This window comes from Diadema antillarum, unplaced genomic scaffold, assembly GCF_040938485.1.
Source record: "Diadema antillarum isolate AM-2024a unplaced genomic scaffold, OU_Dant_1.0 seq00000386_RagTag, whole genome shotgun sequence".
Taxonomy (NCBI): domain Eukaryota; kingdom Metazoa; phylum Echinodermata; class Echinoidea; order Diadematoida; family Diadematidae; genus Diadema; species Diadema antillarum.
In genome coordinates this window covers 589,596-607,247 of record NW_027271384.1, presented here as the reverse complement: position 1 = coordinate 607,247, position 17,652 = coordinate 589,596, and the positions used below count along the sequence as shown (strand labels likewise).

The 17,652-nt window shown below is 39.5% G+C and overlaps 1 protein-coding gene across 1 annotated transcript in view; it reads left to right on the top strand.

Moving 5' to 3' along the window:
- The first annotated feature begins 3,842 nt into the window (after positions 1-3,842).
- The window catches only part of LOC139731876 (uncharacterized), a 33,503-nt gene continuing 19,693 nt past the window's right edge, over positions 3,843-17,652 (top strand). The window contains exons 1-5 of the mRNA XM_071642751.1: positions 3,843-4,023; positions 10,821-10,857; positions 11,190-11,300; positions 15,292-15,432; positions 17,272-17,379. Of these exons, the coding sequence (XP_071498852.1) occupies positions 3,928-4,023; positions 10,821-10,857; positions 11,190-11,300; positions 15,292-15,432; positions 17,272-17,379 (493 nt within the window). The 5' untranslated portion in view covers positions 3,843-3,927. The remainder of the gene's footprint in view (positions 4,024-10,820; positions 10,858-11,189; positions 11,301-15,291; positions 15,433-17,271; positions 17,380-17,652) is intronic.

Below are 17,652 nucleotides of genomic sequence, written 5' to 3'. Positions count from 1 at the left end.
ACTAGTATACATACCCGATCGTATACAGATAGTACATGCACAGGGTCCAATCTATTTCAAGAATAACGCGCAAAGCGAAGTATGCCATACATGCCATATAGGTGTCCCATCTTTCTACATCTGTCTAGTATCTATCTTTTTATAAATGATCTGTGTTTCTATGTCATGCTCCAAAACTCCAGTCACTGGTGCAATTTTTGAATGAAGATGTATAATAAAATCCTATACGTGATAATTATGAATTGAATGAAATACAGGACGTGTGACGTTCTTGCTATACACAATGCCTTTTCGTTACCGCAGGATTCCAATACTTGACCGCAGCATGATAATTTCATACGTCTTGTTTCATACATATACATTTCATAAAGAATATAAAACGTATTCTTAAAAACGAGGAAATGTGTATAAACTCACTACGTATTTCTTCTTCAGTCAAAACGTTTGAGGTATTGAGGTATACCTCATAGAATAATGTACCAGACGTTATGTCCATCATGCATTAAGGAATCCTTCTGAAAAAGAAAATTAGGCAATATTGTAAGTGTACGTCATAATCAATAGTGGCATTGATGACAAACTTGAAATTAGACTTCAGACTTCGTCATAAACTTACCTCACAGTGTATTCAGCTGTGGATTTGTCCTCCTCTCTTCAAATGAAAGTGGAGACAAACGCTATAGCTCTATAACTTGTGGCCCACGATCACGTCAAATTATTGCCTTGACCTCCAAAAAACGAAGTGTTATTCACGAAATTAACCTCGATGTCAATGATTACGAGATCACAACATGGAACGAAACGAATCCACACATCATTTTGAGCCGCCAAACCAAAAACCGCAGGGACAAAACACGGAACACGTCTAGCGTGTATAATAGAAGTTTTTAATTTGAATGAACACTTATTATGTCAGACACAAAGGCCAAGGCTTGGCTAGGTCCAAAGTCGACCAGTGCTTGAAGTTCGTGTTGCCAACCTGGCGAAATAATGAACGCCAGACAGGAAGAGAACAAAGGCTCATCTTGAAGAAATCGTTGTCATATATAACTGCGTCATATTTGTTTAGTATCCAGTCATTCGTTTTGAGGTCATACATACATCACGGTGGTCGCTCTTAGGGAGAACTCTGTGTGGGTCATACAGCGTATCTGAAGCTGATTTCTTTCGGAAAATTGAATGTCGTTTGATTCAAATTGACAATCCAAAATAGTATAATCAAACACAACCACCATGTCTGAAATTATTAAGGTTGCTAATGATGATACAGTGTAGTATATTGCGAAACATCTTATAACCATAACAACCTTCCCGTCCCTGTCCGATCTTTTCAAAACTTTTACTGTTTTGATTTTTTTATAGTTCTTATATTGGAAATCTAATTAAATTTGAAGTGGACTTTTTAGTTTTCAATTCACATTCCCTTCAGCATATGATAGATTGGCTCAGTTTTCTTACCCCTTCCGGTTCTCACGGAATTCGGATGGTGTTTGGATCTATCAAAACATACTAGATAAATTTCTATACTTACTATAGTAATCAACGTTTCAAAGCCATAAACTCATCGACCTACAACAATCCTTAATTCGTTTTTACCTCCAAAAAGTTAAACACCAAAGATCTTATATTGTTCGATAAGTCTAACGAGATTGGTCCTCACAAAAGAAAATAATTCAAAAAGATACTAAATATGTAGTATTTGAGAGCGGTTCTCACTCTCGATATAATCCCATTTTATTTTTGAAATATTACATCCGTTTCATAAGTTTTACGGACTTTTAGAATCATATTGCGATTTTTTTTGTATCACTTTCAAGTAATTTCTCGTCTATTTCCACTAAATAATATTTGTGAGTGTGTTCCCATGCGAAGCGGATTTAAATCTAGGCCTACTTTGTTCACTGTAGTGTTCAACTCATATTTATATAGAAAATCATTATTCATGTTTCTGATCTTTATAATCGAGGTTTATCAAATTTATTCGAGAAACTGCGGCCATGCGGAAAGGTCGAGGAGCTTCAAACAGGGCTATCCCACGAGACTGACACCCATGAGTCATACAGCCCACGAGTTCAACATTGAATAAGGATCCCGCATGAGTCATACCACCAACGAGTCATGGAGCCCATTAGTTCGACAATAAGCAAAGAAGTCCCACGAGTCCGATACTATAGGTAAAAAACGACCCACGAGTTCGACATTACATAACGGGCTCGTGGGCCTTGTTTACTTAGCAGTGAACTCGATCGTGCGTCTTGCTTGCCTAGTGTAGAACTCGTGGGCCTTGTGTCGACGTATGGGCTGTATGACTCGTGGGCTGTATGATCCGTGACTGTCGAACCCGTGACGTGCACCCCTCCAAATTTTTGGAAAGCCCAAAGTGGAAATAAGAAAGTAGGGCCTAGTACCTCCTTGGAAAGACACAGTTCGGTCAATAAACAGGAACAAAGTCAGAGTACGCAACTATGACTAGAATAATGAAGAGGAAATATTTGCGCGATGATATAGTTGCTTTCATCAGGGATCAATCATCTCCCTGCTTGCATTCTCGGCGCAGAAATGCAGATGTATTATCCTGCTTCTCTGGTATTATTGTTATCTTTTTATTGTGGCATACAGAACTGAGTGTCATAGCGCAATGAGTCGGAGTGCCTTCCTGGCTTTCTCGTGGAGGTCGCTCGAGGATGCCGGTGGTGCAGTGGTGGTGCACGCAACTCGTCCCCACAACCCAACAGGTTTTGGTAGGCCTACACTTCGCGCGCTCAATGAGATCCAACGACTATACCTCCTTGACTTCTTCGTCAACCCTGGCCAGCAAGACACCCCGCCGCCGCTCGCTTCTCCCTGTACTAGCGCTTTGCGGAACTGGCTGCTCCATGGATCAACGGAGCTGCAGGCAAGGAGAGAGAGAGAGAGCTAGCGAGAGAGGGAGGGAAAGACTTTTGATCTGGTGTTTGTTTTGATATAACCCCATAAGACAGGATTCGGGTTACTGAGGTCAAGTCCATGGGAGGTTGCCTTGAGAGAGGGAGAGACTACCATAACTTCGCCACCTGTGTGACGCTCTGAGTCAACAGCTGTTTTTGTTGCCCGCGTGACAGAGCAGAGCTGAGGACCATTCACTCACCCACCGCACACCGTCTGCTCTTGGTCCTGCCGCGTTTAGCAACGTGTAGACATGTGTGTGAGTGAGTCTGTATCCGGTATTGACTTATGAACCATGCGTCTTTGAATTGTTTACTTGATTCTTTGCACGGATGCCTATACGTCAGTCGTTGTAGACTAAGGAACTTTTGATGAGTGTGGTTACTACCTTAGAAGCTGGAGATCGACCACAAATTCGACGATAAGACGTGATGACGATGATGACAACGATGAGTGCCTGCTCAGCATTGCATTTGTGAGGATCTATCGGGTTCATTTTAGATAATCTTTGTTTGTGTATCAGTATGCGCGTGTCCTGAAAAGTTTTGAGAAAGTGTTTTGCAAGTGCACTCAGAAAACGTTTCCGGACTTGATTAAACTTGCATCACGACGACATAATAACGTCGACAGCGATGCACTTTCCTTAATGCGGATTTGTGGATACTTTGCGAAAAAATTGTGATACATTCAATTTTCAGTCTGCACTGAATATCGTCGCAGAGTTTGATGGTGAATACAAAGAGGGAATAACCGCAGAATTTTGATTACCTTTGATGCAAAGCAACCAATGTGTCTGGAAATAGGTCTATAATCATTGTGCTGCACTGGCTGATGATGGCGGAAATACAAAGAGAGTGCTCTGTCAGTAAAGATTAGAAAGTGGGCGTGAAAATTAATCATCGTCCTCCTCTCTATACTCTCTTTGCTGTCTTTGATAATAGGCGTTGTATTGTTTGACGGAAACTTTTGCAGTGGAGACATCGTGATCACTTGCATGACATTATGAAGCTCTGCATTGTTTACCGCTGGTTTTTCGTGGTGCTGTGTGTTATCGCGGCTGGGCCCGGGTCACTGGCGAGGAGGAAGCAGAAGACAAGGGTAAGAGGATGTCCGACCGAGCTGCTGAGGCAGCTTATCGGGTGAATGATACTCAGGTGATACAGTGGACAAAGTTAACGATATAGGGCTAGAATTCATCCTACAATTCATCCTTCTACTGTATAATGTACTTACTCATCTGTAGTGTATATCGAAGAACACGTTACCAGGTGCGGATCCAGGAATTCCGTAAAGGGGGGGGGGGGGGGGGGAGCGCACGCGCCCCTCCATTTTTATAAATTTCTTTTGTCATAAGAAAAAATAAAGGGGGATCCGCCATGCGTTACAATATTTCCCCTCGCGCCTCCCCCGAGTTTTCCCGTGACATATAGGATTGATGGTCGCAATAAAAGTATCCGTGCAATAAAAATACCGACCAAGAATGTGGAGTATTGTAACGAATGTTATTGAACCGGAAAGGTAGATCTTCCCCCCAACCCAACCATCACAGTGTCGTTTAAACATCGCTTATTTCTTGTTGTAATAATTTTATCGTAACCCGAATCTGGATTGAAAATGAACGCAGAGATCGAGCAGACGTCCCCTTTAAACATGTAACCGAAAGGTTTAAGAGACCGATAACATTAAAACCAAAAGAAAAAGAACACTTTGTTTGGTTTCCTAAATATCAAGGATACGGAGGAGACACAGTACAATATTGACACCAAAAATGTTTCCTATGCGAGCATTCTGTTGTCCTTGCAAACGGAATAGACATATCTACTTATGCCAACTTTAGTATGTGGAATATCAATTATATCAGACTAATGGCCCGCCTGGAGATTATCATAGATAAAATTATATGGTGAGGTTTCATACCGGCATGTATATATATATAAGCTGTTGTGGTCTGTCCCATAATCACCCGCTACATGTCGTTTAGCGTACAGCAAATTAATAGTACTAAAATATTTTTGTCGGAGTCTGCTTGTTGAGGACCTTTAAATGACAAAAAGAACTGAGCAGGCAACAATTCCTTTCGAGGTTGTGAACTGCAATCTTCCTGTAACCAATACTTCCGCTATTCTTCTATATCACGACCTGGCCTATAGTCTAGTAGATTCGGCGTATTCAGAACTACATGTATCAATGAAAAACTACAAGTCGGCCATAAGATACAAGCTATCTGGATAGCTTGCTACTAAATGTTTACACAGTTGTTCTCAACTTATAAAATTGATTCGACTGCGTGCTATAAAATGTGAGAAAGCAATTGCGCCTTTTAAAAGGGAAATTTTCCCAAATGTATATATGGAGCCAGCCATAGCCGAAATATGTGTTTGTGTTTAAATGAAACACCCAGTGAATGTTTGAGGAATACCGGAAAATTTTTCACCAGATATGTATCATTAGTAATAATGACAATGATAATTAGGTATTGTTTACCCAGAATAGCCCCTTCAGTGTAAGCGCTTTTCTTCCGGAGTGCCCTCCAAGCTAAGTATTGCCAGGTATACCCATTTTACACCTGGGTCTAGTCGGACATAGTGGGTAAGATATCTTGTCTAAGGACGTATAGGCACTTGACGGGATTCGGACTCGGGACCTCCGACTGAATGTCAAGGGTCTAGGGCCACTTTACCACAGTGCTCACATGGTTTTGTTATTCTTCACTTCAAGAACCAGAATAACTGTGTTGTAAATCAGTGACGCAACTCTCTCCGTCTTTCAGGATGCCTGACAACATAGGGCCTAATGCTCTTGATTATTTTCGCCTGTATCCTGACTGGAGTCATGACAAAAATAAAAGAAATTCATTTTAAGTAAAATTATTCTAATTTCACTCACCTGTTAGTTGACCTAAGTGTTTATTGAATGATTGAATTATATGATTTTTTACCGGTAAGTCATTAAACTCAGATTGCTCTTGTTTGAAATCAAGGAAATGATATTTTCTATCGTGTTGATTTGTTTAATTTCGTTCTCGTTTTCATTATAATGTTTGAAGGCTGTGTGTCGATGCAGTCACGCCATCAAGAGTGATCATCCATATATAGGAAGCAAATCATTCAAACTTACTTGTTATTTCATTTACTTGCTATGTCCTTGTATCGATTTATAAGTATTGGGGTGGGGGGGGGGGGCTCTCACATCTCACACGTCAACCTCGTCCCCAGACGGAGAGTTGTCATCAGTCCGTCACCTTCGGGTCACACCGTAAAGTGCAATACAGTTGAATAGTGGCAAGTAGATCAGCGTGACAGTCGGCTGGCTGGTGCGTGAGAGGACAATCGAGGTTGCCCCACGCATGCAAAGCACGCGAACTCGACAAACTGCTGTGCTGGCGAAATGAGTACGCCTAGTCACCACCGCTGCTCGAGTCCAGCGCATAGCATTTACCTGCACCGTTTTCTCTCCCGCCCCCTTCTTTATCATCTTTCGTTTTCGAGATGTTGACAGAAGGTGTAGGCGGAAATCACCATTTCCGCTCTTTCTGATCTCCCTGATACATCAGTAGGTAGTGAATATATGCACGTACATATCTTGTATTATCGATTAGGCCGAACAATAGCATTTCTCCCTGGTTTTGTATTTCATCCGCTGTCTCTCTCTCTCATCTCCGCTTCATTTCATAATAATGGTATGATGTCTTCTATTTTTGCCAAAAACGTATAGGTAGTCCTAACCTTTCATGATTACTGTGTGATTACTAGTATACCTTGGAGCTACCCATAAGAGGGTGAATGGAACCCACCTTAGTGATTTATCGAAGGCACGTGTTGAACTTGATCCCAAATGTAGACAGGTAGCAATGTATAAGCAGGGTGGTGGGACCTGGTGTGCGAGAACTTTTCATTCCTTCCGATTTTGAGTTCCCTCGATTCAGATGACTGAATGTCCAGCATTGATTGCCAGAAATATTGCACACCTAGGTCAGGGGAAAAAAATGATGGTGGGTAAAACACTTTCGTATGTTATGATGACAATCGCGAGCATATAGAATCCATAATGTCATTCGTCCTTCGAAGGGGTGAACTTTTCACAGCAATATGTGATTTAAGAAAATCGATCTTATCACTGCATGAGCGAATCCCGTCTGATCCCATTAAATCTTGTTAAGGGAAGATATATGTACGTGAGGGGTTACCAAGAACATTTTTTGATCGTTGGGGGAACAGAATGGGAAATATGGAGTGACCAAGCATGGAGCTATATACGTACAGCTCTATGATCCAAGTTTTTACCGTAGAATTGCATGCAGATTGTGTATGAAATGAAGCAGAGTCAGATACGTTTCGAGTATGATAGTTCGAAAGGAAATGACATGAACGTCATACAGTGAACATCGTCCCGCCTTAGAACCCACAGTCGCCTTTTGACGGCTTATACCAGGGATTCGAACTCCGCGAGTCAGCAGAAAACGGGAGACCCTTCGAACAGGAACAGAGAAAAAAAATCTTGTATGACTCACATTATTGGTTCACCGGAACTATCGCAGGAAAAGCAACTAAACCATATAACAAAAAAGAAGAGAAAGAGAGAGAAACCCAGCATCGTATAATCATTTAGAGAGTCGTGTATTCAAATGTGATTAGAATCACTCTTGTTTTCCGTATCTCACCTGTCCTGTGGAATGTTAGAAACACTATGGATTTCTGTGGATACTATATTGTTCGCAGCGACCATGATTGTCAAATGCTATTATCAGTTCAGAAATGTTGCATTATGACGGTCAAATATCAGTTCAGAAAGTGTGAAATTCCGTATATTTCCTCGAAAAAGTGATTTATTAACTATAAATATAATACACTGTACATAATCAAGACAGAAGAGGTAGTGAAGATATTATCGCCTCACGGATTTTCCTATCACTTGCTTTGTGCATTTATAGTCATTATTTTTCGGGAACTTTTTAAAGGAAAATTTACAGAGAAATTGAAAATTTTCGTTCTGTTTTTTTTTTTTTAATGAATTGTACCGATTCACAAAAGCTGCTCTTCTGACTTCAGAGGGAAGGGGTGTATAGGGCTTAATTATGTATGAAAAATGCATTTATGATATTCAAGGTAAAACCGATGGGAGTGGCATTGGGTGATGACGTCATGATCTCATATAGGCCTACTATGCACTTGGTGGTAAGATTTCAGCATTCCAAAAATACATGTAAAGAGTTGATATTTTGTAATTTTCGTGGGGTTTGTCCCATATTAATGCGACTTTCGGCGAATGACTCTATTCCTCCGATTCAATATTCAATCTTAACATGGATTGGAGTTGCCCTTTAAACCCCTCGATTGAAGTAAAATTTCGTAAATGAGTAACTGCGGTTGTACCCATATTCTCGCCATATGTTGTTCCGATCACCCGTGACCCCATTACACACGCTATACCCTGCCGACATCCTTTACCGACTTACTGTATACATCAAGGTCTAAAATTTTCCTGTTCTCAATGTTGTTGTTGTTCGTTTTTCTTTCAGTGATATGAAAGTAGATATCATTTGGCATCTGTGGGTGCACGGGGGTGTCTCCTTTGTCAGCTCATCCTTTTGAAAATTGAATTAAACCTATATGTTATTATTGCCATATTCTTTTCTGTCAGCTATCCGCACTTAGTTTAAGCATTAGAATCTTGATCAACCGTCATGGCGATTTCCCTTTTTCCCTTCGCCAGGGAGAGTAATACATGTATATGAATATGTATATATGTATATATATATGTATATATATATATATATATATATATATATATATATATTCAGATATATGCAATTCATATACAAATTCAGAGAGAGAGAGAGAGAGAGAGAGAAAGAGATAATAGAAGAAATGAAAATTCACATTACTCGTGCATAGGAGAGACAATGTGGTAGGAGAGAATTTTAATTTGTGTCGCAAGGGTCGAAATTCATATCACACCAAGCCTACAGAGAACTTTGCACCCAGTGGCGTATCTAGGGGGGGGGGGGCAAGGGGGGCACGTGCCCCGGGCGCCACTCCTTGGGGGCGCAAAAAACGAAAAAAAAACGAAAAAAAAAAGAAGAAAAAGAAAAAAAAAACGAAGAAGAAGAAAAAAGAAAAAAGAAAAGAAGAAGAAGAAGAAGAAGAAAAAAAAAACTCGGCCGGAAAGGGGGGGGGGGGGAGAGAATGGTGGTGGGGGGGCAGAAAACCAAATCAAACAAGATAAAAACAAAACATGATGATGACGCGGACAAAATGACAATGTTTATTGTGTTCACACAAGAATTCCATGTTCTGTCAGCTGAAATACAAAAATTTTCGGCTCGCTCGCTGCGTTCGCTCGCTAAAATTTATATTAATAAAGAAGGTAAGAACAAAACGTGATGATAACGCTGACAAAATGACAATGTCTATTGTGTTCACACATGTCATTTTATATTTAGCAAGCAAAATGTTTCACGGAGCAGCGGCTGCAATTTCTTTCGTTCTGAAGCGATCGCCGATTGGATCAAAAGAATGCGCCAACGGTTTCGAACATAGGGGGGGGGGGGAAGGGGGCGCAAAAAATCAAGCAAGATAAGAACAAAATGTAATGATGACGAGGAAATATGCAAATTTCGGCTCACTCGCTCGTACAAATTAGAGTATTTTTTTTCAAGTCCACAGTTTGTTGGTATAAATCGTTATCTATAAGGCCGTCACTATTATCTTGATTAGGATTGTAAGATTAAATAAGCCAAAAATGACAAGAATTCAATGTTTTGTAAGCTGAAATACAAAAATTTTCGGCTCGCTCGCTGCGCTCGCTCGGCAAAATTTATCCAAAAAAAAGAAAGAAAAGAAGAAGATAAGAACAAAACGTGACGATGACGCGCACAAAATGACAATGCCTATTGTGTTCACACATGTCATTTTATATTAAGCAGGAAAAATGTTACACGGAGCAGCGGCTGCAATTTCATTCGTTCTGAAGCGATCGCCGATTGGATCAAGAGAGGACGCCAACGGTTTCGAACATAATTATGGGGGGGGGGGGCAAAAAGAAAACAAATCAAAAAAGATAAGAACAAAATGTAATGTTGACGCGGAAATATGCAAATGTCAGCTCACTCGCTCGTGCTAATTTAGAGTACTAGTATTATAAGTCCTCAGTTTGTTGGTATAAATCGTTGTATAAATCGTTATCTATATGGTCGTCACTATATCTTGATTAGAATTGTGAGATTTAATAAGCAAAAAATGACAAGAATTCCATGTTTTGTAAGCTGAAATACAAAATTTTTCGGCTCGCTCGCTGCGCTCGCTCGCCAAAATTTATAAAAAAAGAAAGAAAAAAGAGATAAGAATAAAATGTGATGATGACGTGGAAATATACAAATTTCGGCTAACTCGCGTGTACTAATTTAGAGTACTTTTGAAATTCCTCATGCAGTTTGTTGGTATAAATCGTTATCTATAAGGCCGTCACTATATCTTGATTGGAATTGTAAGATTTGATTAGCAAAAAATGACAAGAATTCCATGTTTTGTAAGCTGAAATACCAAAATTTTCGGCTCGCTCGCTGCGCTCGCTCGCCAAAATTTATCAAAATTCACTTACATTTAAATCACCCTCAAAAGACCCCTTTAAAGTGCTTGAAAAAGCATATCATGTGGACTTTGTTTAAAGTCCCTACCGGGATGGGGTTGGGGTTTAACACTTTTTCAGAAATTAGGGGCGCAATTTTCGCGCTTGCCCCGGGCGCCGTTTTCCCTAGATACGCCACTGTTTGCACCTGACTGTGTTGACGTGACGTATCGTAGGTTGAAGAATACACAAATTGTATGATTATTTTGATGCTGCATAATTTGCTAACAGAAGTATCATTCCCGTTATTTTTGATCTCCTTTTCAAAGACTAGATCAAGCGCAGCCCGAAGTGAGGATCCATCATGTAAGTGAAGTTTTATTTGAAAATGATCGCATTTTAAATTGATTGTGATAGATAATTACCAACTATGAAACATTTTGCTCTAGATGTTTTTGTTGCTAATGAAAAACAAAAAAAAAGGAAAATAGTTGTGGAAGTAAATCGATATAACGCGAGATAATAAGAGCATAGTGACTAAAGGACATAAAATAAAAACAGTTACTAATGATGATGACGTTCAGTCGATTACGTCACAGCGTATATTTCAGATGTAAGTACTAGATGTGAGCTGATCTCTATATGACGGCATACATTTATGATGATTTTGCTCTGTGATCTCTTACAACTAATTCAAGCCTCCTGCCAGGTTACGTGCGGTGCGAACCAGCATCTTAATACGGCCACCTGCCGATGTGAATGTGACAAGGGGTATAGAATATCAACCAGGTATGCGGACAGGTGCGACGGTAAGTGCTTTACAAGATTTTTAAAAAATTGAAAAAAAAAAGGGTTATTGTAGACTTGATTGCTAGTTCATAATGGTGTGATACATAAACATCAACATTTTGGTAATGAAATGTGTACCTGATCGATATCACCAAAAACTTCAAGTACATTATCACAGACAAGTTACATCTTGAATAGTTAAGTATCAAGCTCACCGGTAAAAAATTCAACAACATCGGACATAAAAAAGGAAAGTAATGGATTTTGATGAGGTTACATAGCTTTTTAACGAACAGTTTGATTATGTTATATGTTAGAAAGAACCACATTATGCAAATTGGAGGTGATGATGTTATCACCTCACAAGTCTTCAATTAAATTGAAACAACAACAACAACACAAATCTCCACTGATTTTTTTTCTTTGTCATTAAAACTAAGTGTATCCTTAAAACATGTCATTATTGTGCCCCTTGCACCAAGCCAGCAATAATGACTTGAATGAGAAAATGACTTAAGCCCTTTTTACACTTGTGTTTCTTAGCCCCGGACTTTCTCTGACCCAGGACTATCGTTAGTCCCGTACCAATTTTTTCAGCTTTTTGCACTGGCCAATTAGTCCCGTACTATCTCTTGTCCGGGGCTAAGGAGAAAACTGACCTTTTTTACACTCGTATTTCTTAGCCCCGGACTTTCCAAACCACATGAATATCCATGATTACGCTGTGTACTGTATACACGTACACGCAAGCACCGGCAGCACTTGATTACCTCGTTTCTGATTGGTCAGTGAGGGTCGGACTTCGTCTCCGTCGCTTAGCCCAGGATTATTTTTTCGTTCTGTTTACACTCACTTGCTTGGCACCGCAATTGCGGTGCTAACCCTGTTATTTTGCAGGGCCAGATAGTACCGGACTATCGGTGGGGCTAGCCCACTTTGGCAAAAACGAGTGTAAACAGAAAGTTGGTTAAGGATAGTCCCGTACCAACGGTGGGGCTAAGGCCCCCCCCCCCCCCCTTTAGCCCCACCGTTGGTACGGGACTAAGCAAAAATTTACAAGTGTAAAAAGCCCTTTTTAGGCCGGAGGCATTATGTTTTCGGGTTGTCCGTCCTTCCGTCCGTCCGTCCGTCCGTCCGTCCGTCCTTCCGTCCGTCTGTCCTTCCGTCCGTCCGTAATTTTGTGGACAGCGTAACTAAAAAACCTTTGAGGTATCCTAATGAAACTTGGCATGTATGTGTATTAGGGGGTGAAGTTGTGCCTATCAACTTTTGGGTGCACATGCTCAAGGTCAAAGGTCAAAAGGTCAAGGTCAAATGCTGAAAATTTCACTATTTCCCCCATATCTAGGCAATACCTGAAGATATTTTCTTGAAACTTAGTGCATACATGTATTACCCAATTACAATTCTCTGGTGAAAGTTTGGGGTCATGAGGTCAAAGGTCAAAAGGTCAAGTAAAAATGTTAAAATTTCACTTTTTTCCGTATCTTGGAAATTGTCTTCTTGGAACACAGTATATATGCATGTACTGACTGGCAATGATTATCTAGGGAATTTGGGGTTCATGGGGTCAAAGGTCAAGGGCAACACTTCAAAATTTTACTATTTCCCTCATATTTATGCAATGCCAGTAGGATTATTATTTTCTTTTCAAACCTGGTGTATGTATGTACAACCCAATAGAGATTCTCTGGGAAGGTTTTTTTTTTTTCCAAAAAAAGGTCAAAGGTCAAAAGGTCAAAGATCAAGTGGAAGTGTTGAAATTACTTCTTCCTCCATATTTTCGGAAGTGGCTCAAATTTTCTTGAAACTTAGTACATGTACATATTTATGCATGTTCTGCCTGACATTGATTCTCTTATGAATTTAAGGGTCAAAGGCCAGATGAAAATGGTAACAATTTACTATTCAATACAGAAATTGCACTTTTTCTCCATACCATGAAAATTACTCAATGCATAAACTTATGAAAGGGTCAAAGTCAAGTTTAAGTCCTTAAATCCCCAAATGCATGCTCTCCTATTCATCCAAGTAAATCTAGGTCAAGGAAGGTGAACATTCAACACATTTTTGACAAACATGTCATTTTAATGTTTTGCCAATTTTATGAATATGTAATCACACATTGTCCACACGTACTATAGACCTATTAGGAGAATCATGCATTATGGCGGAGGCATACCAGTCGCCATAGCGACATTTCTAGTTTTATCTTTGCATTGAGCGAATTCTGGGATGACGGCCTCTCTTGATTTGCGTATCTTTTTGCGACCAATGCCACTCTTCTGTGCAAACGGGAAAACCTTTAAGATCACAACTTGTTTATTTCATGTCCGATTTCATTGAACGTCTTCCATCCTGTTTGTATGGTAGCCTAGGAATATTTTTTTTTTCGTGCTTCACTTGTAATTATGCTAGTGACGTTGTTTGCTGTCATTTGGAGTGTATTTTACGAGCTTTGAAGAAGATGGCTTCGACATTCCCTTTTCATCCCGCTTGATTATGGAAACCTGATGTAAATGGGGTGAAGTTCTCTTACACCCAGAGGAAATCTTCACTCATTAACCATGGAGAGTTTATCCAACAGGAAACGTATACAAGAGATACAATTAGAGATGGAATCACAATTGACGCTTCTTCCTGGTAGCCATTATGACGGATTCTTTCTAAAGGAATGATTATTCCGATCGATGCCATATATCGAACGTTATCATGGTCACATAAAGTGTGTTGAGCGCATCTTAGAAAAAGCAGTGAGCTTCATTATTCTAACGGATAATTCAAGTTTCACTTCTTCCAGTGTGAATGAGTACCTTTCATTTTAGTATCGTATGTGTCAGCGTGAATTCGAGATTTTACCATTTTTCATGACGTCACGTACAAATCAACGAAAAATTGGTGGCATAATTATGATAAACTTTATTGTTCTATTATACTCCTCCTCCCGTCTTTACAGTTTGTTTGTCTATAAAACTGAGTAAGTCCAACCATTATATGCGTGGGCTGTGGTCTACCAGTTCAGCTGAAACCAAGTAGGAAGTGTATATGTCGTGATTACTCATTCTGAATGTCCCGCTGTTTTCCTATGTCTGCTTTTATCTTCCCAGCGGTGGCGTTCTCTTGGAAATGATTAACATTGCCATGTAACCATCGCCGGTGGTGGCGTCTTTCCGAATGCGTTCTGTATAGATTAACAGTAATTAAAGTTTGATGTGAGTGTTTGCGGCGTATTTGGAGAGAATCCAAAATGCTTTTAGCAAAATCTGCAGTTTTTTTTCCCCTAAACCACAACAATAGGAAATGATTAAAGGGACTGTACAGTACTGGTTGAGGTGGGGATTCAGGTTTATAACATTCCTAAGTGAGATAATGAGAAACCTCTTATGAAATAAGAAAGAGCATGTAATTTTAAGAAGGATTCAACATTTATTCAATGAAAATTGGTTTTCAAATGGCTGAGATATTAAAAAAAAAATGATAATAATAAAGGGCGACAGGCCACGCCTTTTATTAGGATCTCTTTGTGTTACCTTGTTTTTGGATATCTCAGCCATTTCAAAACCGATTTTCATCAAATAAACTTTTTATACCCCTTAGAATTGCATGCTCTTTGACATCTCATAGAGTGGTTTCTGAACATCTCGCAAAACGTTAAAAGCTAAATCCTCACCTCAACCAGAACTGTACAATCCCTTTAAGATTTGTTCCCCATATGAGTAACTATTATTATAATCATTTGTTTTCAACGTGTATATCCACTGACACTTGGCAAATAAAGCTGTTGGTGCAGTTTATGTAGTAGAGATACAATCTTTTTCCAGGTTTTACCACTTTCTGCAACACGTGACCCTTTAGATAAAGTACTCAGAAAAATATGTGTTGAAAACAAGAAATAAACATAAGAAATACAGGACTCCCTTCGTACTAATGGAAAGCTCTACCACCGCTCTCAAGATTATAAGTTTGACAAGTTTATATCATGAGGTCCTATACGTCACTTCCTTTCTGCAGACATCAATGAATGTCGTGAATATCCCACCCGCTGCAAAGGGACGTGTACCAACCAGCCTGGTACGTTCGAATGTCGGTGTCGCTATGGGTTTGTCCTTCACACCAACGGATGGGACTGCTACAAGGCACCGAAGATTTTACGTAAGGTGTCGTACGTTTAGAGGTTGTTTCGTATTGACCGATTTGCGCGTCAGGGGGTGCTTAATTTTGTGTAACCTGGCGTACATAATATTATATGAAGAAGTTCATCGCAAAACGAGCTAAATCCACACTTGTTAAGTTGAGACATTTGTGATTAAAACTGCTAAAAAGCAAGAAATTAAAAGTAAATACAGGATATTTTTAATCATAACTTCTAGAATATTCCTTAATATGTCACTAATGAGATTTTACTGGAAAGGTTAAATTTTGCTCTATCTGATGATGAACTTACTTTGAAATGTTTAAAAAATGGCGATTAGCTCATTTTGCAATAAAACTCTTCATATCTAGCATGTAATTGATTTTTCAAAGCATCCCATGAATGGTGATAATGAGAAGAAGCTTGTCAATTCTGAAAATGCAAAGCTTTCGAAGTTTAATCGTATTATAAAACACGATTTGAAAAGCACATGGATTTCACGGGTCGTTGGTTTTTGGTATGATTTTCTGCCAAATATAGGAAAGGAGTTTCCAGCTCGCATTCATGCGGAGAGTTATGGCTGTAGTCGAGTTGCGATATGTAGGTCTCCAAGAGAAATCTCACTAATTCATCGTCCATTCGCTGTGATGGATGACACGTCCATGGTTAAGGGTATTATCCCTCTCTTGCCGTCATACACCCACAAAAGTTTATCTGAAAGAAAGAAATCAGTCACTATGTTGTGCATGATCATTAGATCTAAAAATTAGATACAAACAATACTATTTAGTATTAATAATACTAATTTTCTCATGTCTATAGGCGTAGGTATATTTTGTTTCCCACCAATTAATCGTCGTACGGAGAAGCTACAAGTTAAGTATAGGTTTTCCCATCCATATTCGCACTTTTGTCATTCAATTTCAAAGATTTATTATTCAATTTCGTCCCGGAAGCACGTGGAACGCAAATCCTAACTTCAATTTCGTCAATTGTCATTGTAATTCGTTTTTTCGTCAAACATTTTCGAAGACATAGCATTCAAAATCGTCAATTATCATTCAAATTCATCCCTCCCGCTGACGGATCGCAGAATGTGAAGAACAAATTCGTTTTTGTTCACACAATTTCAGGAATTTTTCATTCAAATTAGCCAGATGATGTCGTATGCAAGACGGTACGTCTGTTTGTATCAGTGTGTACTCGGATTGCTTGTGTGTGTGTCTGTATCTTTGGTTCTGTGTGTGTGTGTGGGGGGGGGGGGGGGGGACTCTTGTGTGTATGTTAACTCCTGAATGTAAAATGTGAACGGTTACAGAAAAAAAAAATACATGAATGACTGGGAAATCACACCGGATAGAGATATGAGACGAATATGAATGAAAATTTAACGAAAATTATTAACAACAGACGAAATCGATCCTGCAGTTTTGAGTGCTGCGAGTGAGACTGACGAATTTGAACTGTAAATGACGAAAATGTATGCCAAATGACTGAATTAAATGGACTTTATTTGAAAATGAACGACGAAAGACGAATTTGAAAGTAAGATTGGCCTATTCCCGACATCCCGCGACGAAACTGAAGTAAAAATTTGTGAAATTGAATGAAAAAAGTTTGAAAATGAATGGGAAAACCTATATTAAAGTTTAATGCCATCGGCTATTTCTGCTGGGTATATAAAATAGCTCGAAAGAATGCCCGATAACGAATGCAAGGATACACGTGTAATGACTACATTACGACAAGACGTTAAAAATTGTTTCTTGGAAAAGACCCACCAGCAAAATTTAATGTTCTCAGAGTACATCTGTATGTTGTCGAGTCAGGAGAATTATGTCCCTCTTCTGTGTTCACAGCATGCTTCGGATTGGTGTGCTATGGGGGCGCTAGACTCGATATCAACAGGTGCCGCTGCGACTGTGGGCGAGGGATGAGGTACAACTTTATCACGGAGGAATGCGAAGGTGAGAATAGTGACACGGGGTCATTGCCGATTGTGCTATCCCATATTACTCTTCTCAAAGCATGCACGGACGCACAGAGACGCAGACACCCCCAGATATAGCCAACTATGTCTCCCTCTGTCCATCTCTTTTAAACTTCTTAATTCTTTTGCTATCTATCTCTTTTATCTCTTTTTTTTTCTTTCTGTCTTTTACATACATACATACATGCATGTATACAATCTCTATATAATATTTTCAAACCATCTTCATGCGTTTGAAAAATACTAATAC